Consider the following 27,966-nt stretch of genomic DNA (forward strand, 5'->3'; position numbering starts at 1 on the left):
CCAGTTCAGACCGCATTGCATCAGCGAGCGATGTGCACACACAGGACCCGGATCCATTGCAGTGCTTCCCAGATCTGCCTGCCCCCATTCTCCGGCAACACCGAATGGGGAAATCTGTGCTTTGCCCCGGGGAACTTGGGGTCAGAGCGACGCAAAGCCGATGTCAGTTTCTGAAAATATTAAAGGGCTCATTAGTTATTAGTCAATAACTCCCATATGAACGGAGCTGGTATATAAATACACGATCAGTAATCAGTCCCACACCCTCTGCCCGTCCCTACAGTGGGTTAATGAACAACACGAAGCTCTGGTTACAGGAGATCGCAGCTCTTTCCTTTGCTGATTTAGTGGCTCTGAAAAGAGCCGTTGTTGCACTTGGTGCTGAAGCTTCGAGCCGAGGCAGGGGAAGTCTAGGCGCGCTCCCCGCGGATGCGGCGGGCCAGCTGGATGTCTTTGGGCATGATGGTGACTCGCTTGGCGTGGATGGCGCACAGGTTGGTGTCCTCAAAGAGCCCCACCAGGTAAGCCTCGCTGGCCTCCTGCAGGGCCATGACGGCGGAGCTCTGGAAGCGCAGGTCAGTCTTGAAGTCCTGAGCGATCTCCCGCACCAGGCGCTGGAAGGGCAGTTTGTGGATCAGCAGCTCGGTGGATTTCTGGTAGCGGCGGATCTCCCTCAGAGCCACGGTGCCGGGTCGGTAGCGATGAGGCTTCTTCACTCCGCCCGTGGCCGGAGCGCTCTTCCGGGCCGCTTTGGTCGCCAGCTGTTTGCGAGGAGCTTTCCCTCCGGTGGATTTACGCGCTGTCTGTTTGGTCCTGGCTATTATCTCAATACAATCTTGGACACACGGACTGTTAATGCGGCGACTCCTCTGGGGCCTCCTTTTAAAGTGTGTGAGGATCCGCCCCGGGGCTGTGATTGGCTGCAGCCCGGCGCCAATCAAGTTTGAACCAAGCACCGAGAGTGAAAATGAAGGGCAGGGATTACTGGCCCCTGATTGGCTGAACTGAAACTGACAGTTGGTCAATTTCAAAAAGCCCGCCAATTTCAGAATATCAACCAACAGAGATTAAAGAAACTCTAATTTCCCGCCAGCAATTTAAGAATCCGCTCTTTATAACGGCGATTGTGCCCCATTATAAGTCACCAATCCCACTCTCTGCAACATTCCGGTTTGAATTCTGTTCCATTCCCTGATCGGTCTGTACCAGGCGGGAATAAATCCCCGGTCACTGCTTCCTGTAAACACAAATTCCCGCATTGATCCCGCCAGAGTCCCGTTTAACCGAATCTCACAACATGACAGGAATTATCTGTGAGGGGAGACTGTAATGTTTGGGTAAAGGGGACGGTGTATCCCGCCCGGTGGTAATTGTGACTGTCAGCCGGAGTTTTTGATCTCTCATATTTACAATAGTTGTAAAATATTTAATAATTCCCATATTCCTACAGCGACTACACTCCAAAAGTACTTCATTGGTCTTGAGACGTTCGGTGGTCGTGAAAGGCGCTATATAAATCCAAATATTTCTTTCCATGAATTAAACAGCCGAAACCATTTCCCAACCAAACTGTACGCGCTCCCATCCCCAGGTCGCTGCTCTCTCTGTGAGGCGGTGGGTGGCTCTTAGAAGAGCCTTTGTGTTGTGTTTGGGGGAAGGGTCGCGTTATTCAGCCGCCGAATCCATAGAGTGTGCGGCCCTGCCGTTTCAGAGCGTACACCACATCCATGGCAGTGACCGTCTTGCGCTTGGCGTGCTCAGTGTAGGTGACCGCATCCCTGATCACATTCTCCAGGAAAACTTTTAACACCCCGCGGGTCTCCTCGTAGATCAGGCCTGAGATCCGCTTGACACCGCCACGGCGAGCCAGGCGGCGGATGGCTGGTTTGGTGATGCCCTGGATGTTATCACGGAGCACTTTACGGTGCCGTTTGGCTCCGCCTTTACCCAGTCCTTTGCCTCCTTTACCTCGACCAGACATAATGATTATTCACTTAAACAGCCGCTGAATAAGACGGAGCTGCTCCCGGCTCTTTTTTTTTAGAGCCGGAGCCGATCTGACTGAGAACGCGCAGAGTGAGAGAGGCGGGAAGGGGAGGAGACAGAGTTAAGATTGACAGACAGAGCAGAGAGCAGCCTCTGATCTTCCAGCTCCGCCTCCAGCTTTCTGCAGCCGCCAATTTCAATCCGTTTTCCGACAATAGAACCGAAACACAGCGCTCCGCACAAACTCTTACAGACTCGGAATTCATCTTCAAGGCTTCCAGGAATCAGAAGCTTTTAAATGTCCAGTTACAATTAACAATCACGAATATTCCCGCCTATATACAGCCCCTTCCCTGTCAATCTCAAACCTTGTATCATCTCCCCACACTTCCTCTCACAGACAGGTTCAGCAATTTACAAACACCTTATTCCAGCTGATTTGGAGAATGTGGTGTTTGGGGTTTGAGTTGTGAGGCGGGGTATCTCCGCCAGTATCACCGTCTCAGACTCTCCCCCTAAATCTGTGAAATAACAATGACCAGGAACTGAGACTGGAGCCGAACACATCCCCAGTTACAGTGAGGCCCGGGCCGGACATCCCATTCTCTGTGTGTTTTATTGCAGACACTGGGGGAGGGGTGGGTGCAGCCAATGTCAGCGGGTCAAAAGGGATCCTGGCTTCATGTTCAATGACTTCTGTCTGAAATCTGAGCCCGGCCCCGGGACAGGGAGCATTTGATTCGGGGATCAACTCTTTTCTGAGAGGCGTGGGTGGCTCTGAGAAGAGCCATTGGGTCCAGGTGTTTACAAGTTGCACTTTTTATTTACTTTTTGGATGCTGCTTTCTTGGGTTTTGCTGATTTGGCCTTGGCCCTCGCTTTTTCCACCTCTTTGGCCGCCTTCACCTTTGCGCCTGAGGCCTTCTTGGGGCCCTTGGGCTTCTGCGCCGCTGCCTTCTTCCCAGCCGCAGCTTTCGCTGTCTTTTTTACTGTTGGCGCCTTCTTGGTGCTCGTTTTCTTGGCGGGAGATTTCTTGGCTGCTGGTTTCTTGGTCAGAGATGTCTTGGCTGCTGGTTTCTTGGCTGGAGATTTCTTGACTGCTGGTTTCTTCACCTCGCTTCCCACTTTCCCCTGGTTTTCCTTCTTAGCGACTTTGAAGGAGCCCGAGGCGCCCGTGCCCTTGGTCTGCACCAGGAAGCCATTTGTCACATTCCTCTTGATACTGAACCTGATCTGGGACCTGCGCTTCTCCACATCCACGCCTTTGGCCGCCAGAGCCTTCTTTATCGCGGCCAGAGACATCCCCTTGCGATCGCTGCCATCGGCCACAACCTTGAGGATATATTCGCCCAACGTGGGGCCGACTGGCTTGGAGCGGGGAGCCGCCGCCTTCTTCTTACTGTGAGCCTTGGTTTGAACGGCGGCGGCAGGAGGAGCCGTTTCGGCGGCAGCAGGAGCCGTTTCGGCGGCTGCAGTGTCAGTCATGTCGGTGACTCTGGAAAATCTCTGACAGTCAGAGCTCGGTCAGATATGAAACAGGAGGCGGCGGCACAGAGCAACTTAAAGGCAGCGAGCGGACGGGGCGGAGACATCCTGCTGTCAGCTCCCCGCCCCTCCAGCCTCTCTGTGTTTCTCTCTCCTCATTAACTGTCCGATTCCAATTCAATCCGGGCCCTCCAGATTCCCAGACTGGCCTCTTTCTGTCCCGAACACCGGGATGTTTGTTGTCGAGAAGGTTGCATCGGAATTGAAGGCAGCAATTTGGATTTAAACCGGTTTCATTGCTGCACTGATCGCGCTCTCTCACCCGATCGCGGACATTTTCTCTGTTTTTCGACTAAAATTTGAAATCACATCAAACTTGACGTTTAATTCCCACTTTAGACCTGAGCAGGGGAGCAGGGCGATCCTGTGACAGGGAAATCTTTGAATTTTACACAAGAGGGACTCTGGAATCCGGGGATGAGACGGACACACAAACACAGTGATATTAGTCTCACCGGCCCGCCCCTTTAACACACTCTCATCACACTCTGAAAGTGAGTTGTTAGGTGACTGAACAGTCCAATACGGGAATTACAGTCTCTGTCACAGGTGGGACAGTTAGTCTTTGACGGTAAGGGAGGGTGGGACTAGTTTGCCGCACGCTCTTTCCGCTGCCTGCGCTTATTTTCTGCATGCTCTCGGCGATGAGACTCGACCGCTCAGCGCCCTCCCGGATGCACTTCCTCAACTTCGGGCGGTCTTTGGCCAGGGACTCCCAGGTGTCGGTGGGGATGTTGCACTTTATCAGAGAGGTTTTGAGGGTGTCCTTGTAACGTTTCCTCTGCCCACCTTGGGCTTGCTTGCCGTGTAGGAGTTCTGAGTAGAGCGCTTGCTTTGGGAGTCTTGTGTCAGGCATGCGAACAATGTGGCCTCTGTCATGTATCTCACATTACTGTATATAACTGTATCTTACCATGCTATACATGACTGTAACTGGATATGACCTGTAACAATAAGCATACCTTACCACCAGGGGTGCACTTGCAGGAGACACTCCATACCTGTCCCACTGAGGTATATAAAGGGAGGTCTCAGGCATGTGCAGCACTGGAGAGCTGTGAATTAAAGGTGCAGGTCCTGAGTGACCTTGACTTCAGCATGCGTCTCGTGCAAGTCAGTACATTAGAGTCAGGACTTAACAGTGGCGACGAGTTACGGGATCACAGAATCCACAGAATGGCTACCAACAGCTCAGATGAGAAATACAATGCTGGAGACAATTGGGATGACTTTATAGAAAGGCTCCAGCAAAGCTTTGTGACCAAAGACTGGCTGGGCGATGATAAGGCAGACAAGAGAAGAGCCCATCTCTTGACCAGCTGTGGCTCGAAAACATATGCTTTAATGAAAAACCTGCTGGCACCCAAGAAACCAGCAAGCAAGTTGTTTGAGGAGTTGAGCACACTGGTGCGAGACCACCTGAAGCCAGCGAGCAGCCTACACATGGCCAGACACAGGTTCTACAACTACAGATGCTGTGTGGACCAAAGCATACCCGACTTGGTGGCGGAACTTCGGAGGCTGGCTAGTTCATGTGAGTTCCCTGATGAACTAAGGAGAGAAGTACTGAGAGACTTTTTTATTGAAGGAATAGGCCATGCAGGCATATTCCGAAAGCTTATAGAGACTAAGAGCTTGACTCTAGAGGCAGCAACACTGGTCTCATAGACATTCTTGGCAGGCGAAGAAGAAACGAAGCTGATCTATACTTCGGGTAGTACAACCAACGAGGCATCGGAACAAGGGATTCACATTGTGAAACAAACTGCTACCCCCACACACAGACAAAGGCATGAGAGCAGGCCTTCAACAGCAGACAGTGGCGCCAGAGGCCATCAAAATCAAGGGCCACTTGAACGGCCGATCACACCTCATCAACCCACAATGCAAGCAATCAACAACAGATTGAGAGAAGCTCAAGGGAGATCAGTCAGATGCGGCTCATCCTTCGGAAACAATGGAAACGGTCTGTGTTGGAGATGTGGGGGAAGGCACTCAACCAGGGTGTGTCGATTTCAGCATGCCGTTTTCAGAAACTGCAACTACATTGGCTTGCATGTCAGAAAAACAGCAACTCAGCTGGTATGCAAATTGGAAAGGTCGAAAAGCGGACCAGAAGATGGTTGGAATAGTGCACAGGATGCCGAGGTACAGCGGGTTAACATGATCAATGTCCACTGTTCTTACACCAAGTTGCCTCCAATTATGATGAGGGTTCTACTCAATGGGATACCCGTCAACATGGAGCTGGACACAGGGGCCAGTCAATCCCTCATGAGCGTTCAACAATTTGAACAGCTGTGGCCGCACAAAAGCAACAGACCAAAACTCACAAAGATCGACACCAAACTAAGGACCTATAGTAAAGAAATCATCCCAGTCCTTTCCAGCGCCATGCTCTCGGTCACACACAAAGGGATGGTGAACCGACTTTCCCAGTGGATTGTCCCCGGGGATCTCCCAGCCTTGTTAGGGAGAAGCTGGCTAGCAGAACTTAATTGGAAATGGGATGATGTTCATGCCATGTCGTCAGAGGAACGAACCTCCTGCTCAACAGTTCTAAGCCGTTTTGAACATCTCTTTCAGCAGGTGTGGGCACCTTCAAAGGGGTAAAGTTAAAATTTACATCACACAGAATGCCAGACTGGTCCATCACAAGGCTAGAACTGTACCTTATGTGATGAGGGAAAAGATTGAAAATGACCTGGACCAGCTTCTGCGGGAAGGCATAATTTCTCCCGTGGAATTCAGTGACTGGGCAAGCCCCATCATCCCCGTCATGAAGCCTGATGGATCCGTGTGAATCTGTGGGGATTACAAGTCTACCATCAACAAAGTCTCCCTACAGGACCAATACCCGCTTCCCAGAGCGGAGGACCTATTTGCCACGTTGGCTGGAGGAAAACTTTTCTCGAAACTTGCCCTCACATCTGTGTATATGACGCAAGAACTGACCGAAGAGTCTAGGTTACTCACCACCATCAACACACATCGAGGCCTTTTTGGGTACAATCGATGCCCATTCGGCATCAGGTCGGCAGCTGCTATATTCCAGCGCAACATGGAGAGTCTGCGCAAGTCCATTCCGGGGACGGTTGTGTTTCAAGATGACATACTCATCACGGGCAGGGACACCGACTCTCATCTCCGCAATCTTGAGGAAGTACTAAGTCGATTGGATCGGCTAGGCCTAAGAGTTAAGAAACCCAAGTGTCTGTTTCTCACATCTGAGGTTGAATTTTTGGGCAGAAGGATTGCCGCTGATGGAATCCGCCCAACCGAATCCAAAACTGAAGTGATTCACCTAGTACCCAGGCCCCGGAATATCTCACAACTGCGCGCCTTTCTGGGCTACTCAATTACTTTGGGAACTTTATGCAGAACTTGAGCACACTGCTGGAGCCTCTCCATGTGCTACTCAGAAAGGGGTGCGATTGGTTTTGGCGGGACACCCAAGAACGTGCCTTCCATAAGGCACACAACCTTCTATGTTCCAAGAGTGTTTTAGCTTTTTTTGACCCAGGTAAAAAGTTAGTCCTTACTTGTGATGCATCAGCATACGGGGTCGGGTACATTTTACAGCACGTCAATGATGCGGGTAAATTGCAGCCCGTTGCTTATGCCTCCAGGTTACTTTCGCGGGCGGAGCGCGGGTATGGTATGGTTGAGAAGGAGGTGCTCGCGTGCATGTACGGTGTCAAAAAGATACACCAATACCTTTTCGGGGCCAAGTTTGCATTAGAAACCGACCACAAACCCTTCAAGTCCCTACTATCGGAGTGCAAGGCAATCAACGGCAATGCCTCGGTGCGCATTCAGCGGTGGGCACTCATGCTGGCAGCTTACGACTACACGATAAGGCACAGACGAGGCACAGACAACTGTGCCGACGCGCTTAGCAGGCTACCCCTGGCAACCATAGAAGGGTCCGACGAACAGGACTGTGAGATGGTCATGGCATCAATGCCTTTGAATCCACAGGTTCGCCCATGATGGCTCGCCAAATCAGAGCCTGGATGACCAGCGACCTCACGTTATGTCTAGTTAAAAGATGCGTTTTAATTGGTGACTGGGCAGAGGCTCGCGATGCCTGCCCTGAGGAGGTCAAACCCTTAGGCGCATGCATGAACTCTCAATACAGGCAGACTGCCTGATGTGGGGCAGCTGAGTAGTTATACCCTTACGAGGCAGGGAGGCATTTGTCCAGGAGCTTCATCGTGAACACCCGGGGATCGTCCTTATGAAGGCCATAGCCAGATCTCATGTCTGGTGGCCTGGCATTGATGCAGACTTGGAGCTCTGCGTCCGTTGGTGCACCATTTGTGCCCAACACAGTAATGCCCCCAAGGAGGCCCCCCTTAGCCCCTGGCCCACCAAACCATGGTCACGGGTGCATGTGGACTATGCAGGCCCATTCATGGGCAAAATGTTCCTTGTAGTCGTTGATGCATTTTCAAAATGGATCGAGTGCACCATTTTAAACTCGAGCACCAACTCCACCACTGTGGAGAGCCTTAGAACCATGTTTGCAACGCACGGCATTCCTGACATATTGGTCAGTGATAATGGTCCGCGCTTCACCAGTGCAGAATTTCACAATTTTATAGTTGACCACGGTATAAATCACGTTAAGATGGCACCTTTTAAGCCAGCCTCCAATGGCTAGGTGGAGTGTGCAGTGCAGATCATTAAACAAGGCATGCTCAGAATCCAAAGTGCCATGCTGCAGAGCCACCTGTCGTGACTGCTGCTGGCATACAGATCTCGTCCGCATTCATTGACTGGGGTTCCCCTCGTGCAACTATTGATGAAATGAACCTTAAAGACCAGGCTCTCGTTAGTCCTCCCAGACATGCATGAAATTGTTGAGGCTGAGCATCAAAAGCTAACTGAGTACCATGACCGAAATTCGGGGGGAGGTGGAATGAGATAGGGGACAAAGTGTTTGTGCTAAACTATGGCCGGGGTCCCAAATGGCTTGCAGGGACAGTAACAGACAAAGAGGGAAACAGGCTGCTGGTTATACAAATGGACAATGGCCAAACCTGCCAGAGGCATGTTGACCAAGTAACAAGTAGATTCACTGATAACACTGAAGAACCAGAGGCAGACTACAATGTGGAACTCACACCACACCTAGTGGACAGACAGGTGGAACAACCTGAGGAAAGGGCAGTCTGAACAGACAGCCCAGGCGAGATACCAGCAATCACACCGAATGAAACAGACAGCCCAGGCGAGATACCAGCAATCGCACCTAACGAACACAGGCACCAAGGCAAACAACTGAACCACAACTAAGACGCTCCATGCGAGAGTGCAGACCACCTGAGAGACTGAATCTATAAAGGCAATAAGACCTTGGGGGAGGGTGATGTCATGTATCTCACATTACTGTATATAACTGTATCTTACCATGCTATACATGACTGTAACTGGATATGACCTGTAACAATAAGCATACCTTATCACTAGGGGTGCACTTGCAGGAGACACTCCATACCTGTCCCACTGAGGTATATAAAGGGAGGTCTCAGGCAAGCGCAGCACTGGAGAGCTGTGAATTAAAGGTGCAGGTTATTGAGTGACCTTGACTTCAGCATATGTCTTGTGCAAGTCAGTACATTAGAGTCAGGACTTAACAGCCTGCCCAGCGGAGCTGGTCGAGTGTGGTCATTGCTTCGATGCTGGGGATGTTGGCCTGGTCGAGGACGCTAACACTGATGCGTCTGTCCTCCCAGGGGATTTGCAGGATCTTGTGGAGACATTGGTGGCATTTCTCCAGCGATTTCCATCAAGATCAACGGTCCGGCACTGGACAATGTGGACCACTTTCCATACCTTGGGAGCCTATTATCAGCAAGGGCAGACATTGACAACAAGATTCAACACCGCCTGCAGTGCGCCAGTGCAGCCTTCAGCCACCTGAGGGAAAGAGTGTTCAAAGATCAGGCCCTCAAATCTGCCACCAAGCTCATGGTCTACAGGACTGTAGTGATACCCGCCCTCCTGTGTGGCTCAGAGACGTGGACCATATACAGTAGACACACATTATCACTCACACAATGTTCACATCTGCACATTCACAACACAAACTGTCCCAGATTTACAGCTCCCAGCACAGGGTTTCCTCTCCGCTCAGCTTGTGCTGCCGATTCTCGGGGTTAGTTGTAGTTTCCCAGCTCAGTAAATGTTAAACACTCTGAGGCTTGCATTCCTTACAGTGTTTGGTTCCTGCCCCTGAATCTGGGGAACACTCACCACAGAGGCTGGCTAAACTCATATCTGCTTTAAGTTGTTATAGTGTTCGCATGCAGAAATATGTTTGATTTTTCTGAAAATATATATTATGTGCTCACTGCCCCACCAGCCTCTCTTTGTCTCTCTCTCCTCCTAAACTGAGAGACATTTAACAGTAACTGGTGCCCTATCCATCCCATCCTTATCACCCAGAGATTGCTATCTGAGAGAACGGCAAATATAGACACCCTAAATACGCGAACTGTGTCTCCATATTACGCTCAATACTTGTATCACGCATTCATGTACCGTATCAGCGAAAGATAGAGAGAGACAGGCACAGTATCAGTCTTACACTTTGTATTGGTATCCCCGTCTTACACTCAGTAACAGTGCCACACTGTCATGTATAGCACCAGGGAGAGAATAGAGACAGTATCAGGGTTGTACTTCCAATAGTGTTTCCACATCACGCTAAATAACAATATCCCGCCTTTCCAAACAGTACAAGAGAAAGGGGGATAGCAACACAGAGAGAGATGGGGAGAGGGGGGAGTGGGGAGAGCGGGGAGTGGGGCAGAGGACTGAGTGAGAGACAGGGGAGCGCGAGGCAGGGCGGTGAGACACAGAAACATGCACAGTATCAGTTCCAGACTGACCTGTGAGGTCCGGTTTTATCCTGAAAGATCCCATTGGAGAGACAGAAGATGCAGTCCCCTCTCTCACTGATATTGTACCACAGACAGACACATTATTAATCCCACACTGCGGGACAGTGTCAGAGAGTGAGAGAAACAAGGTCCCACATTTAACCCTCGCTCGCCTGTTGTACTCTCTGTAATCTTGCAGCTCAGGGCCGTTCGGTATTACTCTCAGTGACCGAGTGTTTCACTCTGATTAAATTAAACTGGGACTGTTTCTGTCAGATATTAACTCCTGCACAGTCCCAGCAAACACTCCTACTCTGCCGTCCCTCCGATGTTTCTGCAGGATTGCTTTGTGAGGACGGGCTCACGAAGAGAAAAAAACCCTGCAAGGAATGATCCCAAATTGAGCATCTCAAAGGGGCAAGGCCCCCAGCTTTAAACATTCTCTGTCCTTGCCCCCCAGGCCCAGTTCCTTTGCTCAGACTCTGATAAAAGTAAATCGGGAAAAGTTCACGTTGATTTTTAAAGGCTGAATTATTGCAGAGAGCTGCGCATGCGCGGTTAAGCCCCGCCCCCGTGTCGATTTCCAGTGAGCAGAAGAGCACATGCGCCCTCCCCTCCTCCAGCCCTGCCTGTGAGCGCCATTCACTCAGTGAGCGGAAGAAGATGGTTTAAACAGCCGGGAATGGAGACACCGCGGCCCCGGGGTAAGGCAGCGAGCAGCAGCCTCCTTACAGCAGCACATCGCTTTGGGAGCGTGTCCGCAGATGGGCTCAGAGATCGGCACTGAGTCCGGGGGAAGTTCAAGGGGAGTCGGAGTCTGTGTGTAACAGGCGGAGTGGAGCAAGAACTGGTCTCAGTGCGTGGAGTGAATGGGGGAAGGGAGAGGCCATTCTTGGGCTGTGTGTGGACAGCGTGTGTCCCGGGTAAGGGAGACAGAATGGGAAGGATCTGCTGTTTACAGTCATTGCTGCTTTCTCCCTGTAAACCAGTAGTGAACGTTCCTGCTTTAGTTCCAGTCTCACCGTGTTTGTTGTCATTGGACAGTGAGCGGTGGAAGCAGAGCCGGACAGTGAGGATTTATACAAGGAGCATCTATTGCAGGCACCGGGTGAGAAATGTGAAAGACACGTTTTAAACAGCGGCTCTTTGTTTCTGGTTGAACGGTTAGTGCCCTGGGAGAGGGGAGTAGCAATCTGAGCTGTGTAAAAGTCCGTGCCCCATCGGGTCGTCCCATTCCTGAAGCAGGGCAGGGGTTGGGTTGTATCTGGATGTCAGTAAATTGCTGTAAATCTGCCCAACACACTTGGTGTGCAGAAGCTGAGTACTGCAGTGGAGTCAGACACTGACATTGTTTGTATCGCTGGCTTTTCTTTGTGAATGTTCATAACGAATATTAATTGAACAATTACATTCATTACTTTAGTATTTTCTCCTTCTCCTGTTCTTGAATGATCAGAGATACCATTTCTTCCTACAGGCAAGGAATTGAAGGTACAGGAACAAATGTGAAGTTTCTGCCACCTGAGACATAAGGAACAGTGCAACTGGCTCCTTGTACACACAGTAGGTACGGTATTACTCAGAGAGGACGAAACCAGGGAATTGGTGATGGGGTACATGGAGATGGCAGAAACTCTGACCAAATATTTTGAATCAGTCTTTACGGGAGAGGAGACTAAAAATATCCCACCAGTGGATAGTCAAGGGGTTATGGGGGGTGGGGGCTATATCACAATCACTAATGAGGTGGTAAATGTCCTGGACCTGATGGCTTGCATCCTAGGGTCTTGAGAGAAGTAGTGGCAGGGATAGTGTATTCATTGGTTGTAATTTACCAAAATTCCCTGGATTCTGGGGAGGTCCCAGCAGATTGGAAAACTGAAAATGTAACACCCTTTTTTGAAAAAGGAGGCAGACAAAAAGCAGGAAACTATAGACCAGTTAGCCTAATATCTGTGGTTGGGAAAATGTTGGAGTCTATTATTAAAGCAGTACCAGGACATTTGGAAAAGCATAATTCAGTCAGGCAGAGTCAGCATGGATTTATGAAGTCAGTCGAGGAGGCGGGAGCTCGGAGCAGCGTGAGTCCGGGGTCGGCGAGAGGCCTATAAAGGCCAGCGGGAGTCGGGCAGTTCGAGCAGTCAGTCGAGGAGGCGGGAGCTCGGAGCAGCACGAGTCCGGGGTCGGCGAGAGGCCTATAAAGGCCAGCGGGAGTCGGGCAGTTCGAGCAGTCAGTCGAGGAGGCGGGAGCTCGGAGCAGCGCGAGTCCGGGGTCGGCGAGAGGCCTATAAAGGCCAGCGGGAGTCGGGCAGTTCGAGCAGTCAGTCGAGGAGGCGGGAGCTCGGAGCAGCGCGAGTCCGGGGTCGGCGAGAGGCCTATAAAGGCCAGCGGGAGTCGAGGAGGCGGGAGCTCGGAGCAGCGCGAGTCCGGGGTCGGCGAGAGGCGTACCGGTGCAGCTACAGGGAGAAGGCAAAAAAACAAAGGTGACGTCACAGACTAGGGGGTAAGTGATTGGCTGGTGATTGGTGAGTAGTTTTTCTTTTTCTTCTTATATTGGTCAGTAACTTTTAACATTGTTATTACCAGTTTAAGTGTATCTAAGGGTTAAGACATGGCAGGAGAGCTCGGTCGGGTGTTATGCTCCTCCTGTACCATGTGGGAACTCAGGGACACTTCCGGTGTCCCTGACGACTACGTGTGCGGGAAGTGTATCCGCCTCCAGCTCCTGACGGTCCGCGTTATGGAATTGGAGCTGAGGGTGGATTTACTCTGGAGCATCCACGATGCTGAGAATGACGTGAGTATCACGTGTAGTGAGTTGGTCTTACCGCAGGGAAAGGGTCCACAGCCAGATAGGGAATGGAAGACCAGCAGGAAGAGTAGAGCAAGGAAGGTAGTGCAGGGGTCCCCTGCGGTCATCCCCCTGCAAAACAGATACACTGCTTTGGGTACTGTTGAGGGGGATGACTCATCAGGGGAGGGCAGCAGCAGCCAAGTTCATGGCACCGTGGCTGGCTCTGCTGCACAGGAGGGCAAGAAAAAGAGTGGGAGAGCGATAGTGATAGGGGATTCAATTGTGAGGGGAATAGATAGGCGTTTCTGCGGCCGCAACCGAGACTCCAGGATGGTATGTTGCCTCCCTGGTGCAAGGGTCAAGGATGTCTCGGAGCGGGTGCAGGACATTCTGAAATGGGAGGGAGAACAGCCAGTTGTCGTGGTGCACATTGGTACCAACGACATAGGCAAAAAAAGGGATGAGGTCCTACGAAACGAATTTAAGGAGCTAGGAGCTAAATTAAAAAGTAGGACCTCAAAAGTAGTAATCTCGGGATTGCTACCAGTGCCACGTGATAGTCAGAGTAGGAATCGCAGGATAGCGCAGATGAATACGTGGCTTGAGCAGTGGTGCAGCAGGGAGGGATTCAAATTCCTGGGGCATTGGGACCGGTTCTGGGGGAGGTGGGACCAGTACAAACCGGACGGTCTGCACCTGGGCAGGACTGGAACCAATGTCCTAGGGGGAGTGTTTGCTAGTGCTGTTGGGGAGGATTTAAACTAATATGGCAGGGGGATGGGAACCAATGCAGGGAGACAGAGGGAAACAAAAAGGAGCCAAAAGCAAAAGACAGAAAGGAGATGAGGAAAAGTGGAGGGCAGAGAAACCCAAGGCAAAGAACAAAAAGGGCCACTGTACAGCAAAATTCTAAAAGGACAAAGGGTGTTAATAAAACAAGCCTGAATGCTTTGTGTCTTAATGCAAGGAGTATCCGCAATAAGGTGGATGAATTAATTGTGCAAATAGATGTTAACAAATATGATGTGATTGGGATTACGGAGACGTGGCTCCAGGATGATCAGGGCTGGGAACTCAACATTCAGGGGTATTCAACATTCAGGAAGGATAGAATAAAAGGAAAAGGAGGTGGGGTAGCATTGCTGGTTAAAGAGGAGATTAATGCAATAGTTAGGAAAGACATTAGCTTGGATGATGTGGAATCTATATGGGTAGAGCTGCAGAACACCAAAGGGCAAAAAACGTTAGTAGGAGTTGTGTACAGACCTCCAAACAGTAATAGGGATGTTGGGGAGGGCATCAAACAGGAAATTAGGGGTGCATGCAATAAAGGTGCAGCAGTTATAATGGGTGACTTTAATATGCACATAGATTGGGCTAGCCAAACTGGAAGCAATACGGTGGAGGAGGATTTCCTGGAGTGCATAAGGGATGGTTTTCTAGACCAATATGTTGAGGAACCAACTAGGGGGGAGGCCATCTTAGACTGGGTGTTGTGTAATGAGAGAGGATTAATTAGCAATCTCATTGTGCGAGGCCCCTTGGGGAAGAGTGACCATAATATGGTGGAATTCTGCATTAGGATGGAGAATGAAACAGTAATTTCAGAGACCATGGTCCAGAACTTAAAGAAGGGTAACTTTGAAGGTATGAGGCGTGAATTGGCTAGGATAGATTGGCGAATGATACTTAGGGGGTTGACTGTGGATGGGCAATGGCAGACATTTAGAGACCGCATGGATGAAGTACAACAATTGTACATTCCTGTCTGGCGTAAAAATAAAAAGGGGAAGGTGGCTCAACCGTGGCTATCTAGGGAAATCAGGGATAGTATTAAAGCCAAGGAAGTGGCATACAAATTGGCCAGAAATAGCAGCGAACCTGGGGACTGGGAGAAATTTAGAACTCAGCAGAGGAGGACAAAGGGTTTGATTAGGGCAGGGAAAATGGAGTACGAGAAGAAGCTTGCAGGGAACATTAAGGCGGATTGCAAAAGTTTCTACAGGTATGTAAAGAGAAAAAGGTTGGTGAAGACAAACGTAGGTCCCCTGCAGTCAGAATCAGGGGAAGTCATAACTGGGAGCAAAGAAATGGCGGATCAATTGAACAAGTACTTTGGTTCGGTATTCACTAAGGAGGATACAAACAACCTTCCGGATATAAAAGGGGTCAGAGGGTCTAGTAAGGAAGAGGAACTGAGGGAAATCTTTATTAGTCGGGAAATTGTGTTGGGGAAATTGATGGGATTGAAGGCCGATAAATCCCCAGGGCCTGATGGACTGCATCCTAGAGTACTTAAGGAGGTGGCCTTGGAAATAGCGGATGCATTGACAGTCATTTTCCAACATTCCATTGACTCTGGATCAGTTCCTATGGAGTGGAGGGTAGCCAATGTAACCCCACTTTTTAAAAAAGGAGGGAGAGAGAAAACAGGGAATTATAGACCGGTCAGCCTGACCTCAGTAGTGGGTAAAATGATGGAATCAATTATTAAGGATGTCATAGCAGTGCATCTGGAAAATGGTGACATGATAGGTCCAAGTCAGCATGGATTTGTGAAAGGGAAATCATGCTTGACAAATCTTCTGGAATTTTTTGAGGATGTTTCCAGTAAAGTGGACAAGGGAGAACCAGTTGATGTGGTATATTTGGACTTTCAGAAGGCTTTCATCAAGGTCACACACAAGAGATTAATGTGCAAAGTTAAAGCACATGGGATTGGGGGTAGTGTGCTGACGTGGATTGAGAACTGGTTGTCAGACAGGAAGCAAAGAGTAGGAGTAAACGGGTACTTTTCAGAATGGCAGGCAGTGACTAGTGGAGTGCCGCAAGGTTCTGTGCTGGGGCCCCAGCTGTTTACATTGTACATTAATGATTTAGACGAGGGGATTAAATGCAGTATCTCCAAATTTGCGGATGATACTAAGTTGGGTGGCAGTGTGAGCTGCGAGGAGGATGCTATTAGGCTGCAGAGTGACTTGGATAGGTTAGGTGAGTGGGCAAATGCATGGCAGATGAAGTATAATGTGGATAAATGTGAGGTTATCCACTTTGGTGGTAAAAACAGAGAGACAGACTATTATCTGAATGGTGACAGATTAGGAAAAGGGAAGGTGCAACGAGACCTGGGTGTCATGGTACATCAGTCATTGAAGGTTGGCATGCAGGTACAGCAGGCGGTTAAGAAAGCAAATGGCATGTTGGCCTTCATAGCGAGGGGATTTGAATACAGGGGCAGGGAGGTGTTGCTACAGTTGTACAGGGCCTTGGTGAGGCCACACCTGGAGTATTGTGTACAGTTTTGGTCTCCTAACTTGAGGAAGGACATTCTTGCTATTGAGGGAGTGCAGCGAAGGTTCACCAGACTGATTCCCGGGATGGCGGGACTGACCTATCAAGAAAGATTGGATCAATTGGGATTGTATTCACTGGAGTTCAGAAGAATGAGAGGGGACCTCATAGAAACGTTTAAAATTCTGACGGGTTTAGACAGGTTAGATGCAGAAAGAATGTTCCCAATGTTGGGGAAGTCCAGAACCAGGGGTCACAGTCTGAGGATAAGGGGTAAGCCATTTAGGACCGAGATGAGGAGAAACTTCTTCACCCAGAGAGTGGTGAACCTGTGGAATTCTCTACCACAGAAAGTAGTTGAGGCCAATTCACTAAATATATTCAAAAGGGAGTTAGATGAAGTCCTTACTACTCGGGGGATCAAGGGTTATGGCGAGAAAGCAGGAAGGGGGTACTGAAGTTTCATGTTCAGCCATGAACTCATTGAATGGCGGTGCAGGCTAGAAGGGCTGAATGGCCTGCTCCTGCACCTATTTTCTATGTTCTATGAAGGGGAAGTCATGTTTGAAAAATTTGTTGAAGTTCTTTGAGGATGCAACGAACAGGGTGGATAAAGGGAAACCAGTGGATGTGGTGTATTTGGACTTCCAGAAGGCACTTGACAAGATGCCACATAAAAGGTTACTGCACAAGATAAAAGTTCATGGGATTGAGGGAAATATATTAGCATGGATAGAGGACTGGCTAACTAACAGAAAAGTGAGAGTCGGGGTAAGTGGTCATTCTCTGGTTGGCAACCCGTAACTAGTGGGGTGCCGCAGGGATCAGTGCTGGGACCCCAACTTTTTACAATCTATATTAACGACTTGGAAGAAGGGACTGGATGTAACATAGCCAAGTTTGATGATGATACAAAGATGGGAGGAAAAGCAATGCATGAGGAGGACATAGACAGGCTATGTGAGTGGGCAAAAATTTGGCAGATGGAGTATAATGTTGGAAAATGTGAAGTTATGCACTTTAGCAAAAAAAAATCAAACAGCAAGTTATTATTTAAATGGGGAACAATTGCAAAGTGCTGCAGTACAGCAGGATCTGGTGCATGAAACACAAGGTTAGTATGCAGGTACAGCAAGTGATCAGGAAGGCCAATGGGATCTTGGCCTTTATTGAAAAGGGGATGGAGTATAAATGCAGGGAAGTTTTGCTACAGTTATACAGGGTAGTGGTGAGGCCATACCTGGAATACTGTGTACAATTTTGGTTTCCATATCTAAGAAAGAATATACTTGCTTTGGAGGCAGTTCAGAGAAGGTTCACTAGGTTGATTCCGGAGATGAGGGCGTTGACTTATGAGGATAGTTCAGTAGGTTTGCCTCTACTCATTGGAATTTAGGTGATCTTATCAAAACATATAAGATTATGAGGGGGCAGAGAAGATGGTTCCACTGATAGGGGAGACTAGAACTAGGGGGCATAATCTTAGAATAAGGGGCCACCCATTTAAAACTGAGATGAGGAGAAATTTCTTCTCTGAGGGTTATAAATCTATGGAATTTGCTGCCTCAGAGAGCTGTGGAAGCTGGGTCATTGAATACATTTAAGACAGAGATGGACAGTTACTTAACCGATAAGGAAATAAGGGGTTATAGGGCACGGGCAGGGAAGTGGACCTGAGTCCATGATCGGATCAGCCATGATCGTATTAAATGGTGGAGCAGGCTCGAGGGGCCGTATGGCCTACTCCTGCTCCTATTTCTTATGTTCTTAATATCAATTCCACACTCATAGACAGCAGAAGTAGTCAGTCCCGCAATGATCCAAATTTCCAGATATACATTTTCAATCTAGCCATCAAACAGAGCAGGAGAGACAGAAGTTGTTAACATTTCACCATAACTCAGTACTGTTCACAGGTAGATACATCAATCCCAGTCAAAATACACACCCATTATCAGCCTGAAAGGCACAATGTTAATCTCACAATAGTGCAGCCATAGTGACAAATTAACTATCAGAGAGAATAGACAAATAGTATCTGAAAGGTATAGAATAAATCCACATCATAAGGTTCAGACTGAAAGATATAGAATGTATCCCGCAATCACTAACAGTACCAGAGACTGAGAGATACAGAGTGAATCCCACACTCACTGTACCAGAGACTGAGAGATACAGAGTGAATCCCACACTCACTGTACCAGAGACTGATAGATACAGAGTGAATCCCACACTCACTGTACCAGAGACTGATAGATACAGAGTGAATCCCACACTCACTGTACCAGAGACTGATAGATACAGAGTGAATCCCACACTCACTGTACCAGAGACTGATAGATACAGAGTGAATCCCACACTCACTGTACCAGAGACTGATAGATATAGAGTGAATCCCACACTCACTGTACCAGAGACTGATAGATACAGAGTGAATCCCACACTCACTGTACCAGAGACTGAGAGATACAGAGTGAATCCCACACTCACTGTACCAGAGACTGAGAGATACAGAGTGAATCCCAGACTCACTCACTGTACCAGAGACTGAGAGATAGAGAGTGAATCCCAGACTCACTCACTGTACCAGAGACTGAGAAATACAGAATGAATCCCGCACTCACCGTACCAGAGACTGAGAGATACAGAATGAATCCCAGACTCACTCCCTGTACCAGAGAATGAGAGATACAGAATGAATTCCATACTCACTGTATCAGAGACTGAGAGCTACAGAATCAATACCACCGCCATAAACTGTACCAGAGACTGAGAGATACAGAGTGAATCCCACACTCACTCACTGTACCAGAGACTGAGAAATACAGAATGAATCCCACACTCACTGTACCAGATACTGAGAGATACAGAGTGACTCCCACACTCACTCACCATACCAGAGACTGAGAGATACAGAATGAATCCCAGACTCTCAAACTATACCAGAAGCTGACAGACATTGAACGAAGTCAACACTTGCATTAAGTGGCAAATACCGATTAAAGCACGATTAATCCCACACTCAACTATTTTCAATCTATATTAATGACTTGGATAAAGGGACCGAGTGCAATGTAGCCAAGTTTGCTGATGATGATATAAAGATGGGTGGGAAAGCAAGTTGTGAGGAGTACACATAAAATCTGCAAAGGGATATGGACAGGCTAAGTGAGTAGGCAAAAATTTGGCAGATGGAGTATAATGTGGGAAAATGTGAGGTTATCCATTTTGGCAGAAAAAATAGAAAAGCAAATTATAATTTAAATGGAGAAAAATTGCAAAGTGCTGCAGTACAGAAAGACCTAGGGATCCTTGTGCATGAAACACAAAAATTAGTATGCAGGTACAGCAAGTAATCAGGAAGGCAAATGGAATGTTGGCATTTATTGCAAGGGGAATATAGTATTCCCCTTGCATTAAATGTACACCAGAGAATTCCTGCTACATCTGTACAGGGTATTGGTGAGGCCACACCTGGAGTACTGTGTACAGTTTTGGTCTCCATATTGAAGCAAGGATATACTTGCAATGGAGGCAGTTCAGAGAAGGTTCACTAGGTTGATTCTGGAGCTGAGGGGGTTGACTTATGAAGATAGGTTGAGTAGGTTGGGCCTGTACTCATTGGAGTTCAGACGGATGAGAGGTGATCTTATTGAAACTTATAAGAGCTTGACAAGGTGGATGCAGTGAGGATAATTCTACTCACAATTTCAGAATAAGAGGCCACCCATTTAAAACTGAGATAAGGAGGAATTTCTTGTCTGAGGGTTGCAAATCTGTGGAATTCTTTGCCCCAGAGAGCTGTGGAAGCTGGGTCATTGAATATATTTAAGGCGGAGATAGACAGATTTTAGAGTGATAAGGGAATAAAGGGTTATGGGGAGCTGGCAGGGAAGTGGAGCTGAGTCCATGATCAGAAAAGCCTTGATCTTATTAAATGGCAGAGCAGGCTCAAGGGGCCAAATGGCCTACTCCTGCTCCTATTTTGTATCTTGTTCTTATGTTGTTAATGTGATAATTACCAGATAAACTGTTTTTGTTATGTTGATTGATGGATAAATATTGCCAGGACAACAGGGATACCTCCCTTGCTCTTCTTCAAAATAGTGCCATAGGATCTTTTACATCCACCAGAGATAACAGGCGGTACCTTGGTTTAATGTCTCATCGGAAAGATAGCATCTCCCTCAGCACTGCACTGGAGTGTCAGCCTAGATTTTGTGCTCAAGTCCCTGGAGCGGGACTTGAACTCACAACCTTCTGACTCAGAGGTGAGAGTGCTACCCATTGAGCCATGGCTGAATTCTCTGCTAAGGGAAATAGGTCCTTGTTATCCACTCTATCCAGGCCCCTCATAATTTTATACACCTCAATGAGGTTCCACCTCTACATCCTGTGTTCCAAAGAAAACAACCCCAGCCTATCCAATCTTTCCTCATAGCTAAAATTCTCCAGTCCAGGCAACATCCTCGTAAATGTTTTTACCCTCTCTGGTGCAATCACATCTTTCCTGTAATGTGGTGACTTGAACTGCACGCAGTACTCTTGCTGTAGCCTAAATAGTATTTTATACAGTTCAAGCATAACCTCCCTGCTCTTACATTCTGTGCCTAGGCTAATAAAGGCAAGTATCGCAAATGCCTTCTTAACCAGCTTATCCACCTGTGCTGCTACCTTCAGGGATCTGTGGACATGCACTCCAAAGTCCCTCTGTTCCTCTACACTTCTCAATGTCCTACCATTTAATGTGAATTCCCTTGTCTTGTTAGCCCTCCCCAAATGCACTACCTCACACTTCTCCGGATTAAGTTCCATTTGTAACTGTTCTGCCCACCTGACCAGTCCATTGATATCTTCCTGCAGCCCATTACCCTTTGCTTTCTACCTCTGAGCCAATTTTGGATCCAACTTTGCCTTGGATCCCATGGGCTTTTATTTTGGTGACCAGTCTGGCATGTGGGACCTCATCAAAAGCCTTGTTAAAATACATATACACTCCATCAAATGCACTACCCCCATCGACCCTCCCAGTTACCTCTATGGCAGATCTATCCAGTTAGTTCCACTCCCCTGATCTTTCCCAATAGCTCTGCAAATATTGTCACTTTAGTATTTATCCAATTCACTTTTGAAAGTTACTATTGAATCTGCGTCCACCACCCTTTCAGGCAGTGCATTCCAGATTGCAACAACTCGCTGCTTATAAAATGTTTCCTCATGTCGCCTCTGCTTCTTTTGCCAATCACCTTATTCTGTCTCCTCAGGTTACCAACCCTTCTGCCACTGGAAAAGTTTCTCCTTGTTAAAATTGTTCATGATTTTGAACACTTTAATGAAATCTCCTCTTAAACTTTTCTGCTCCGAGGAGAATAACTGCAGCTTCTCCAGTATTGCCACATAACTGAGGTCCCTCATCCTTGGTACCATTCTAGTAAATCTCTTCTGCACCCTCTCTAAAGTGTATACATCCTTCTGAAAGTGTGGTGCCCACAATTGAACACAATGTGCCAGCTGAGGCCTAACCAGTGTTTTATAAAGGTTTAGTATAACTAAACATCAAATGCTGATATTTCTGTGATGGAGTTTAGACGGGCGAGGTTTATCCAGTCAGTTGGATGTGAGCTGAAACATGTGTATTTGGAGCGATGAGACAGGGACACACTGTGTAACTGGGCACAGACACTCTGCACAGCCCACACATCACTTGTTTCCCACTTGGTGCAAAAGGAATATATTAATGGTAACAATTCATTTGACTTGACTTTAAATCGTTAAATTTATAAATGTAGTCATGCTTCTCTAATTTATTTATTAACTCAGATTCACGGCCTCGTTTTATTTCTTCCTCTGAGCCCCTCAACTTCATCTGGCGGCATAATGTTGGCGAGGGGTGATTGATTGCCCTGGGAACCAACAGGAAGAGAGCTCAGAGGCCGGAGGGCTCAGGGAGCAGTGTGTTCTGCAACCAATCGTGGTGCTCGAGGGGCGGCCTGACAGGTGAGTCAGTGTGAACCCCTGTTAAACAATTTATCTTTTAATAGTTAAATTGAGATTTCTTTTGTGAACAAAACAGTTTTACATTTGTCAGTATTTTGTTTTCCTGGAGTTCCTATCATGAGTTTCAGACACTTCAGTGCCATGTGGACCAGGTGTTTAAAAGTCATTTATTTCCTTTATGTTCAGTTAACAGGGTAGATAGAGAAACGATTTCCTCTGGTGAAAGGGACAGAACCTTAAAATTAGAGCTAGGCCGATCAAGGGTGATGCCATGAAGCACTTCCTCACACAAATGTTTCTCCTGACTGAAGAGTCTCGAACTAGGGGGTCATAGTCTCAGGATAAGGAGTCGGTCATTTAAGATTGAGATGAGGAGGAATTTCTTCACTGTGAATCTTTGGAATTCTCTATCCCAGAGGGCTGTGGATGCTCAGTCTTTGAGTATTAACAGGGCTGAGATCAATAGACATTTTGACACTTTGATAAGGTCCCACATGGCAGACTAGTCATGAAAGTAAAAGCCCATGGGATTCAGGGAAAAGTGGCAAGTTGGATCCAAATTGGCTCAGAGGCAGGAAGCAAAGGGTAATGGTTGATGGGAGTTTTTGTGACTGGAAGGATGTTTCATGTGGGACTCCCAGGGCTCAGCACTAGATCCCTTCCTTTTTGTGGTATACATCAATGATCTAGACTTCAATATAGGGGATATGATTAAGAAGTTTGCAGATGATACTAAAATCGGCTGTGTGGCTGATAATGAAGAAGAAAGCTGCAGACTGCAGGAAGATATCAATCAACTGGTCAGTTGGGCAGAACAGTGGCAAATGGAATTTAATCCAGAGAAGTGTGAGGTAATACATTTGGGGAGGGCTAGCAAGGAAAGGGAATACGCATTAAATGGTAGGACACTGAGAAGTGTAGAGGAACAAAGAGACCTGGGAGTGCATGTCCACAGATCCCTGAAAGTAGCAGGCCAGGTAGATAAGGCAGTTAAGAAGGCATACGGAATGCTTGCCTTTATTAGCCGAGGCACAGAGTACAAGAACGGGGTTATGCTTGAACTGTTTAAACACTAGTTAGGCCACAGTTGGAGTACTGCGTGCAGTTCTGGTCACCACATTACAGGAAGGATGTGATTGCACTGGAGAGGGTACAGAGGAGATTTACGAGGATGTTGCTGGGAGTGGAGAATCTTAGCTATGAGGACAGATTGGATAGGCTGGATTTGTTTTCCTTGGAACAGAGGATGCTGAGGGGAGACCTCATTGAGATGTATAAAATTATGAGGGGACTCGATATAGTGCATAAAAAGGGCCTATTTCCCTTAGCAGTGGTCAACATCCAGGGGGCATAAATTTAACGTAATTGCTAGAAGGTTTAGAGGGGATTTGAGGGTAAATTTCTTCCCGCAGAGGGTTGTGGGGGTCTGGAACTCACTGCCTGAAAGAATGGTAGAGGCAGAAACCCTCACCACATTTAAAAAGTACTTGGATGTGCACTTGAAGTGCCGTAACCTGCAGACCTAGAGCTGGAAAGTGAGATTAGGTTGGATAGCCTCTTGTTGGCCAGCACAAACACGATGGGCCGAAATGGCCTCGTTCCATGCTCTAAGGTTCTATGATTTTAAAGGAATCAAGGGATCTGGGAATAGTGCGGGAAAGTAGAGTTGAGGTCGAAGGTCGGCCTTGATCTTATTGACTGGTAGAGTTGGCTCGAGGGGCCATATTGCCTACTCTTTCCCTTATTTCTTATGTTCTTAAAGGGTAGTGGAAATCCGGAACTCTGTTCCCCTAAAATTGAGGCTGGGGGCCAGTTGAAAATTCCAAAACTGAGATTGATGAATTCTTCTTAGGCAAGGGTATTAAGGGCGATGGAACCAAGGCAGGTAGACGGAGTTAAAATACTGATCAGTCACGATCGAATTGAATGGTGGAACATGCTCCAGGGGCTGAATGGCCTATTCCTGTTCCTATGTTCCTACTTACAGTGATGACTTTTGTAAACAGCTTTTTGGAAGGGGAGGATATGCAGACAGGATTAAACCTGGGTCCTTCCTGTTCCTAGGACTCAGTCACATTGGGCGGTGCCTTTACCCACTGAGTCATTGGGAGTAGGCTCCAGTTACCCTGCTGGAAAATGCACGTGTGAGGCCTCGGGTGAGGACAGTGGAATAGCCCGTCGACACTCACTGTCGAGGTTCACGCAAAGAGATTGGGCACATGGGTCACATATTTGAGAGAAACTGGTGAGTGTAAAACTGAACCCAGCCAGAGTCAGCGCCTTCAGGGGAGGAGAGGGAGGGGAATCAGTGAGTGTAGAACTGAGCCCAGCCACAGTCAGCACCTTCAGGGGAGGGGAACCAGTGAGTGTAGAACTGAACCCAGCCAGAGTCAGCACCTTCAGGGGAGGAGAGGGAGGGGAACCAGTGAGTGTAGAACTGAACCCAGCCAGAGTCAGCACCTTCAGGGGAGGAGAGGGAGGGGAACCAGTGAGTGTAGAACTGAACCCAGCCAGAGTCAGCACCTTCAGGGGAGGAGAGGGAGGGGAACCAGTGAGTGTAGAACTGAACCCAGTCAGAGTCAGCACTTTCAAGGGAGGAGAGGGCGATGGAGGGGAACCAGTGAGTGTAGAACTGAACCCAGCCAGAGTCAGCATCTTCAGTGAGAAGGAAAAAATGTTGGAGGTGGTATAATGGGTTTGAATTTTAGCACAGGGAGTAGGGAGAGTGTGTGAGACGGTGATTTACAGCTGTGGAGAAACCAGAGAGGAATGTGTGTACCATAGAAACTAGAATTGTCCGATCTGAATTTCTATCCTGTCCTTAGTGATGATTTTGGAAACTCCTTTTACAGGGTATTAGAAAGGGAGGGTTTGCAGATGGGAAACTCGAACCAAGCATCACATCAAGATGTAACTGTCACTCGATTCACCACAACCTGAATATCATCATCCTTTGAATGTGGAAGGAGAAAATGTTTGTCTGTTCTGTCTGTGGGAAAAGATTTCAAACATCAGTGTGACTGGAAAAGCACCGAGACACACACAACCGAGTGAGAGTGTTCCAGTGCACTGACTGTAGAGCTTTAACTAGTTACACAGCCTGAAAAAATATCACACCATTCATAGCGGGGAGAAACCGTACACGTGTTCTGTGTGTGGAAGAGGCTTCAACTGATCATCCAACCTGGAGAGACACAAGGACACCCGCACCACGGAGAAACTGTGGAAATGTGGGGATTGTGGGAAGGAATTCTATTACCCATCTCAACTGGAAATTCATCGACGCAGTCACACTGGGGAGAGGCCGTTCACCTGCTCCATGTGTGGGAAAGGATTTACTCACTCATCCAACCTCACTGTACACCAGCGGGTTCACACTGGGGAGAGGCCGTTCACCTGCTCCATGTGTGGGAAGGGATTCACTTGTTCATCTCACCTCACTGATCACCAGCGAGATCACGCCAGAGAGAGACCGTTCGTCTGCTCTGTGTGTGGGAAAGGATTCATGAAATCATCTCACCACCTGAGACACCAGCGCACTTACACTGTCGAGAGGCCATTCACCGGCTCCGTGTGTGGAAAGGGATTCACTAATTCACCCCACCTTCTGGCTCACCAGCGAGTTCACACTGTCGAGAGGCCGTTTACCTGCTCTGAGTGTGGGAAGGGATTCACTCAGTCATCCCACTTCACTGCACACCAACTTGTTCACACCAATAAGAGACCGTTTAAATGTTCTGTCTGTGAGAAGAGCTTTAAAAGCAGAAATGATCTGATGGTACACCAACGCATTCACACTGGGGAGAGGCCGTTCACCTGCTCCATGTGTGGGAAGGGATTTACTAGTTCATCCAACCTGCTGACCCACCAACGCACTCACACTGGGGAGAGGCCGTTCACCTGCTCTGTGTGTGGGAAGGGATTCTCTGAGTCAGCCAGCCTCACTGCACACCAAGTTGTTCACACCAATGAGAGACCGTTTAAATGTTCTGACTGTGAGAAGAGATTTAAAAGCAGAAATGATCTGATGAGACACAAACGCACTCACACTGGAGAGAGGCCATTCACCTGCTCCATGTGTGGGAAGGGATTCACTCGATCGTCCCACCTGCTGAGACACCAGCGAGTTCACAAGTGACTGCAGGGGTTGGATTCTGCTCTTATTGCAGCTGTTAATCACATCCAGGACTGAACCATGTTCATTCTGATTGTTGGGCTTTGTTTTCCCTGTAACTGAGCTGGAGGTTAATTTTATGGATATCTGACAAATAAATCAGCTTTGGTTCAAACACACAGTGTGTTGATTCCTTGATGTCTCCAAGATAAGAGGAGACTAATCGATATCCTGTTACCGACTGTTCCATTTTTGGGCCTTATCTCCTTTGTTCAATGAAGACTTGTCCTTATGTAGCACCTCACATGACCTCAGGACCTCCCAAAGTGCTTTGCAGCCAATAGGATACAACAACATCAAAGTACATTTGAAGTGCGTTCACTGTTGCACTGTAGGAAGTGCGGCAGACAATTTGCACACAGCAAGCTGCCACGAACAGCGATGTGATACTGGCCAGATAATCTGTTTTAGTGATATTGGTTGAGGGATGATGGAGCCTCAATTGAGCGATTCATCCGAAAGATGGCAACACAGACAGTGCAGTAATCCCTCAGTACTGCATTGGAATGTCAGCCTAGATTTTGTGCTCAAGTGTCTACAGGTGGACTTGAACCCACAACCTACTGACTCAGAGATGAGAGTGCTACCACTGAGCCACAACTGACACCCGATCATTACTCACGATTATTTCAGTTCTCATTCCTTCGGTTACTCTCATGGACAAACCCTAGATTTCTATATCTTTCAGATTGTCACTCCTAGCCTTGGTATCCAGGGAAGGTATCGGTAACACATCCATGTACCTGCCCTGGGAGTGTTTGATGGGACAGTGTGGAGGGATCTTTATTCTGTATCTAACCCGTGCTGTACCTGCCCTGGGAGTGTTTGATGAGACAGTGTAGAGGGAGCTTAACTATGTATCTAACCCGTGCTGTATCTGCCCTGGGAGTGTTTGATGGGACAGTGTAGAGGGAACTTTATCTGTATCTAACCCGTGCTGTACCCGCCCTGGGAGTGCTTGATGAGACAGTGTGGAGGGAGCTTTACTCTGTATCTAATCCATGCTATACCTGCCCTGGGAGTGTTTGATGACACAGTGTAAAGGGAGCTTTAATCTGAATCTAATCCATGCTGTACCTGACTGGAGAGTGCCTCAGGCAGACACTAGATGCTCAGAATACCCCAATCCCCAATGCTGATATCCACCACCTCGATGGGAACATCATTTAACCCAAAGATAAGAGAAACCCATCAGTTCCTCCCCCGGACACAGATCCGGAGGAACAGTGAGTGTCCTGAACATTGTTGTACAGTGTGCTCGATAGTTCCTCCCTGGGTCTGAGCCTTTTG

The 27,966-nt window shown here is 48.1% G+C and overlaps 4 protein-coding genes across 4 annotated transcripts in view; 2 read left to right on the forward strand and 2 right to left on the reverse strand.

Annotated features, from left to right (window-relative positions):
• Positions 1 to 1,669: 1,669 nt before the first annotated feature.
• On the reverse strand, positions 1,670 to 1,981 carry LOC139254452 (histone H4). The gene has a single exon (XM_070873668.1). The coding sequence runs from the start codon at positions 1,979 to 1,981 to the stop codon at positions 1,670 to 1,672; it is 312 nt and encodes a 103-aa protein (XP_070729769.1).
• A 59-nt stretch (positions 1,982 to 2,040) lies between these two features.
• Positions 2,041 to 3,470, reverse strand: LOC139254453 (histone H1, orphon-like). Its single transcript, XM_070873669.1, has 3 exons — positions 3,318 to 3,470; positions 2,815 to 3,032; positions 2,041 to 2,260 (listed from the first exon to the last, which is right to left on the reverse strand). The coding sequence occupies exons 1-3, from the start codon at positions 3,468 to 3,470 to the stop codon at positions 2,041 to 2,043; spliced, it is 591 nt and encodes a 196-aa protein (XP_070729770.1).
• Positions 3,471 to 11,104: 7,634 nt separating this feature from the next.
• The window catches only part of LOC139254459 (zinc finger protein 239-like), a 131,612-nt gene continuing 114,750 nt past the window's right edge, over positions 11,105 to 27,966 (forward strand). The window contains exon 1 of the mRNA XM_070873678.1: positions 11,105 to 11,124. The gene's annotated coding sequence lies outside the window, so the exon portion shown is untranslated. The remainder of the gene's footprint in view (positions 11,125 to 27,966) is intronic.
• On the forward strand, positions 11,457 to 27,713 carry LOC139254457 (zinc finger protein 436-like). The gene is made up of 4 exons (XM_070873673.1): positions 11,457 to 11,528; positions 11,898 to 11,987; positions 22,326 to 22,502; positions 25,355 to 27,713. The coding sequence occupies exon 4, from the start codon at positions 25,822 to 25,824 to the stop codon at positions 26,638 to 26,640; it is 819 nt and encodes a 272-aa protein (XP_070729774.1). The 5' UTR covers positions 11,457 to 11,528; positions 11,898 to 11,987; positions 22,326 to 22,502; positions 25,355 to 25,821; the 3' UTR covers positions 26,641 to 27,713.

This window comes from Pristiophorus japonicus, unplaced genomic scaffold, assembly GCF_044704955.1.
Source record: "Pristiophorus japonicus isolate sPriJap1 unplaced genomic scaffold, sPriJap1.hap1 HAP1_SCAFFOLD_540, whole genome shotgun sequence".
NCBI classification, from domain to species: Eukaryota; Metazoa; Chordata; class Chondrichthyes; family Pristiophoridae; genus Pristiophorus; species Pristiophorus japonicus.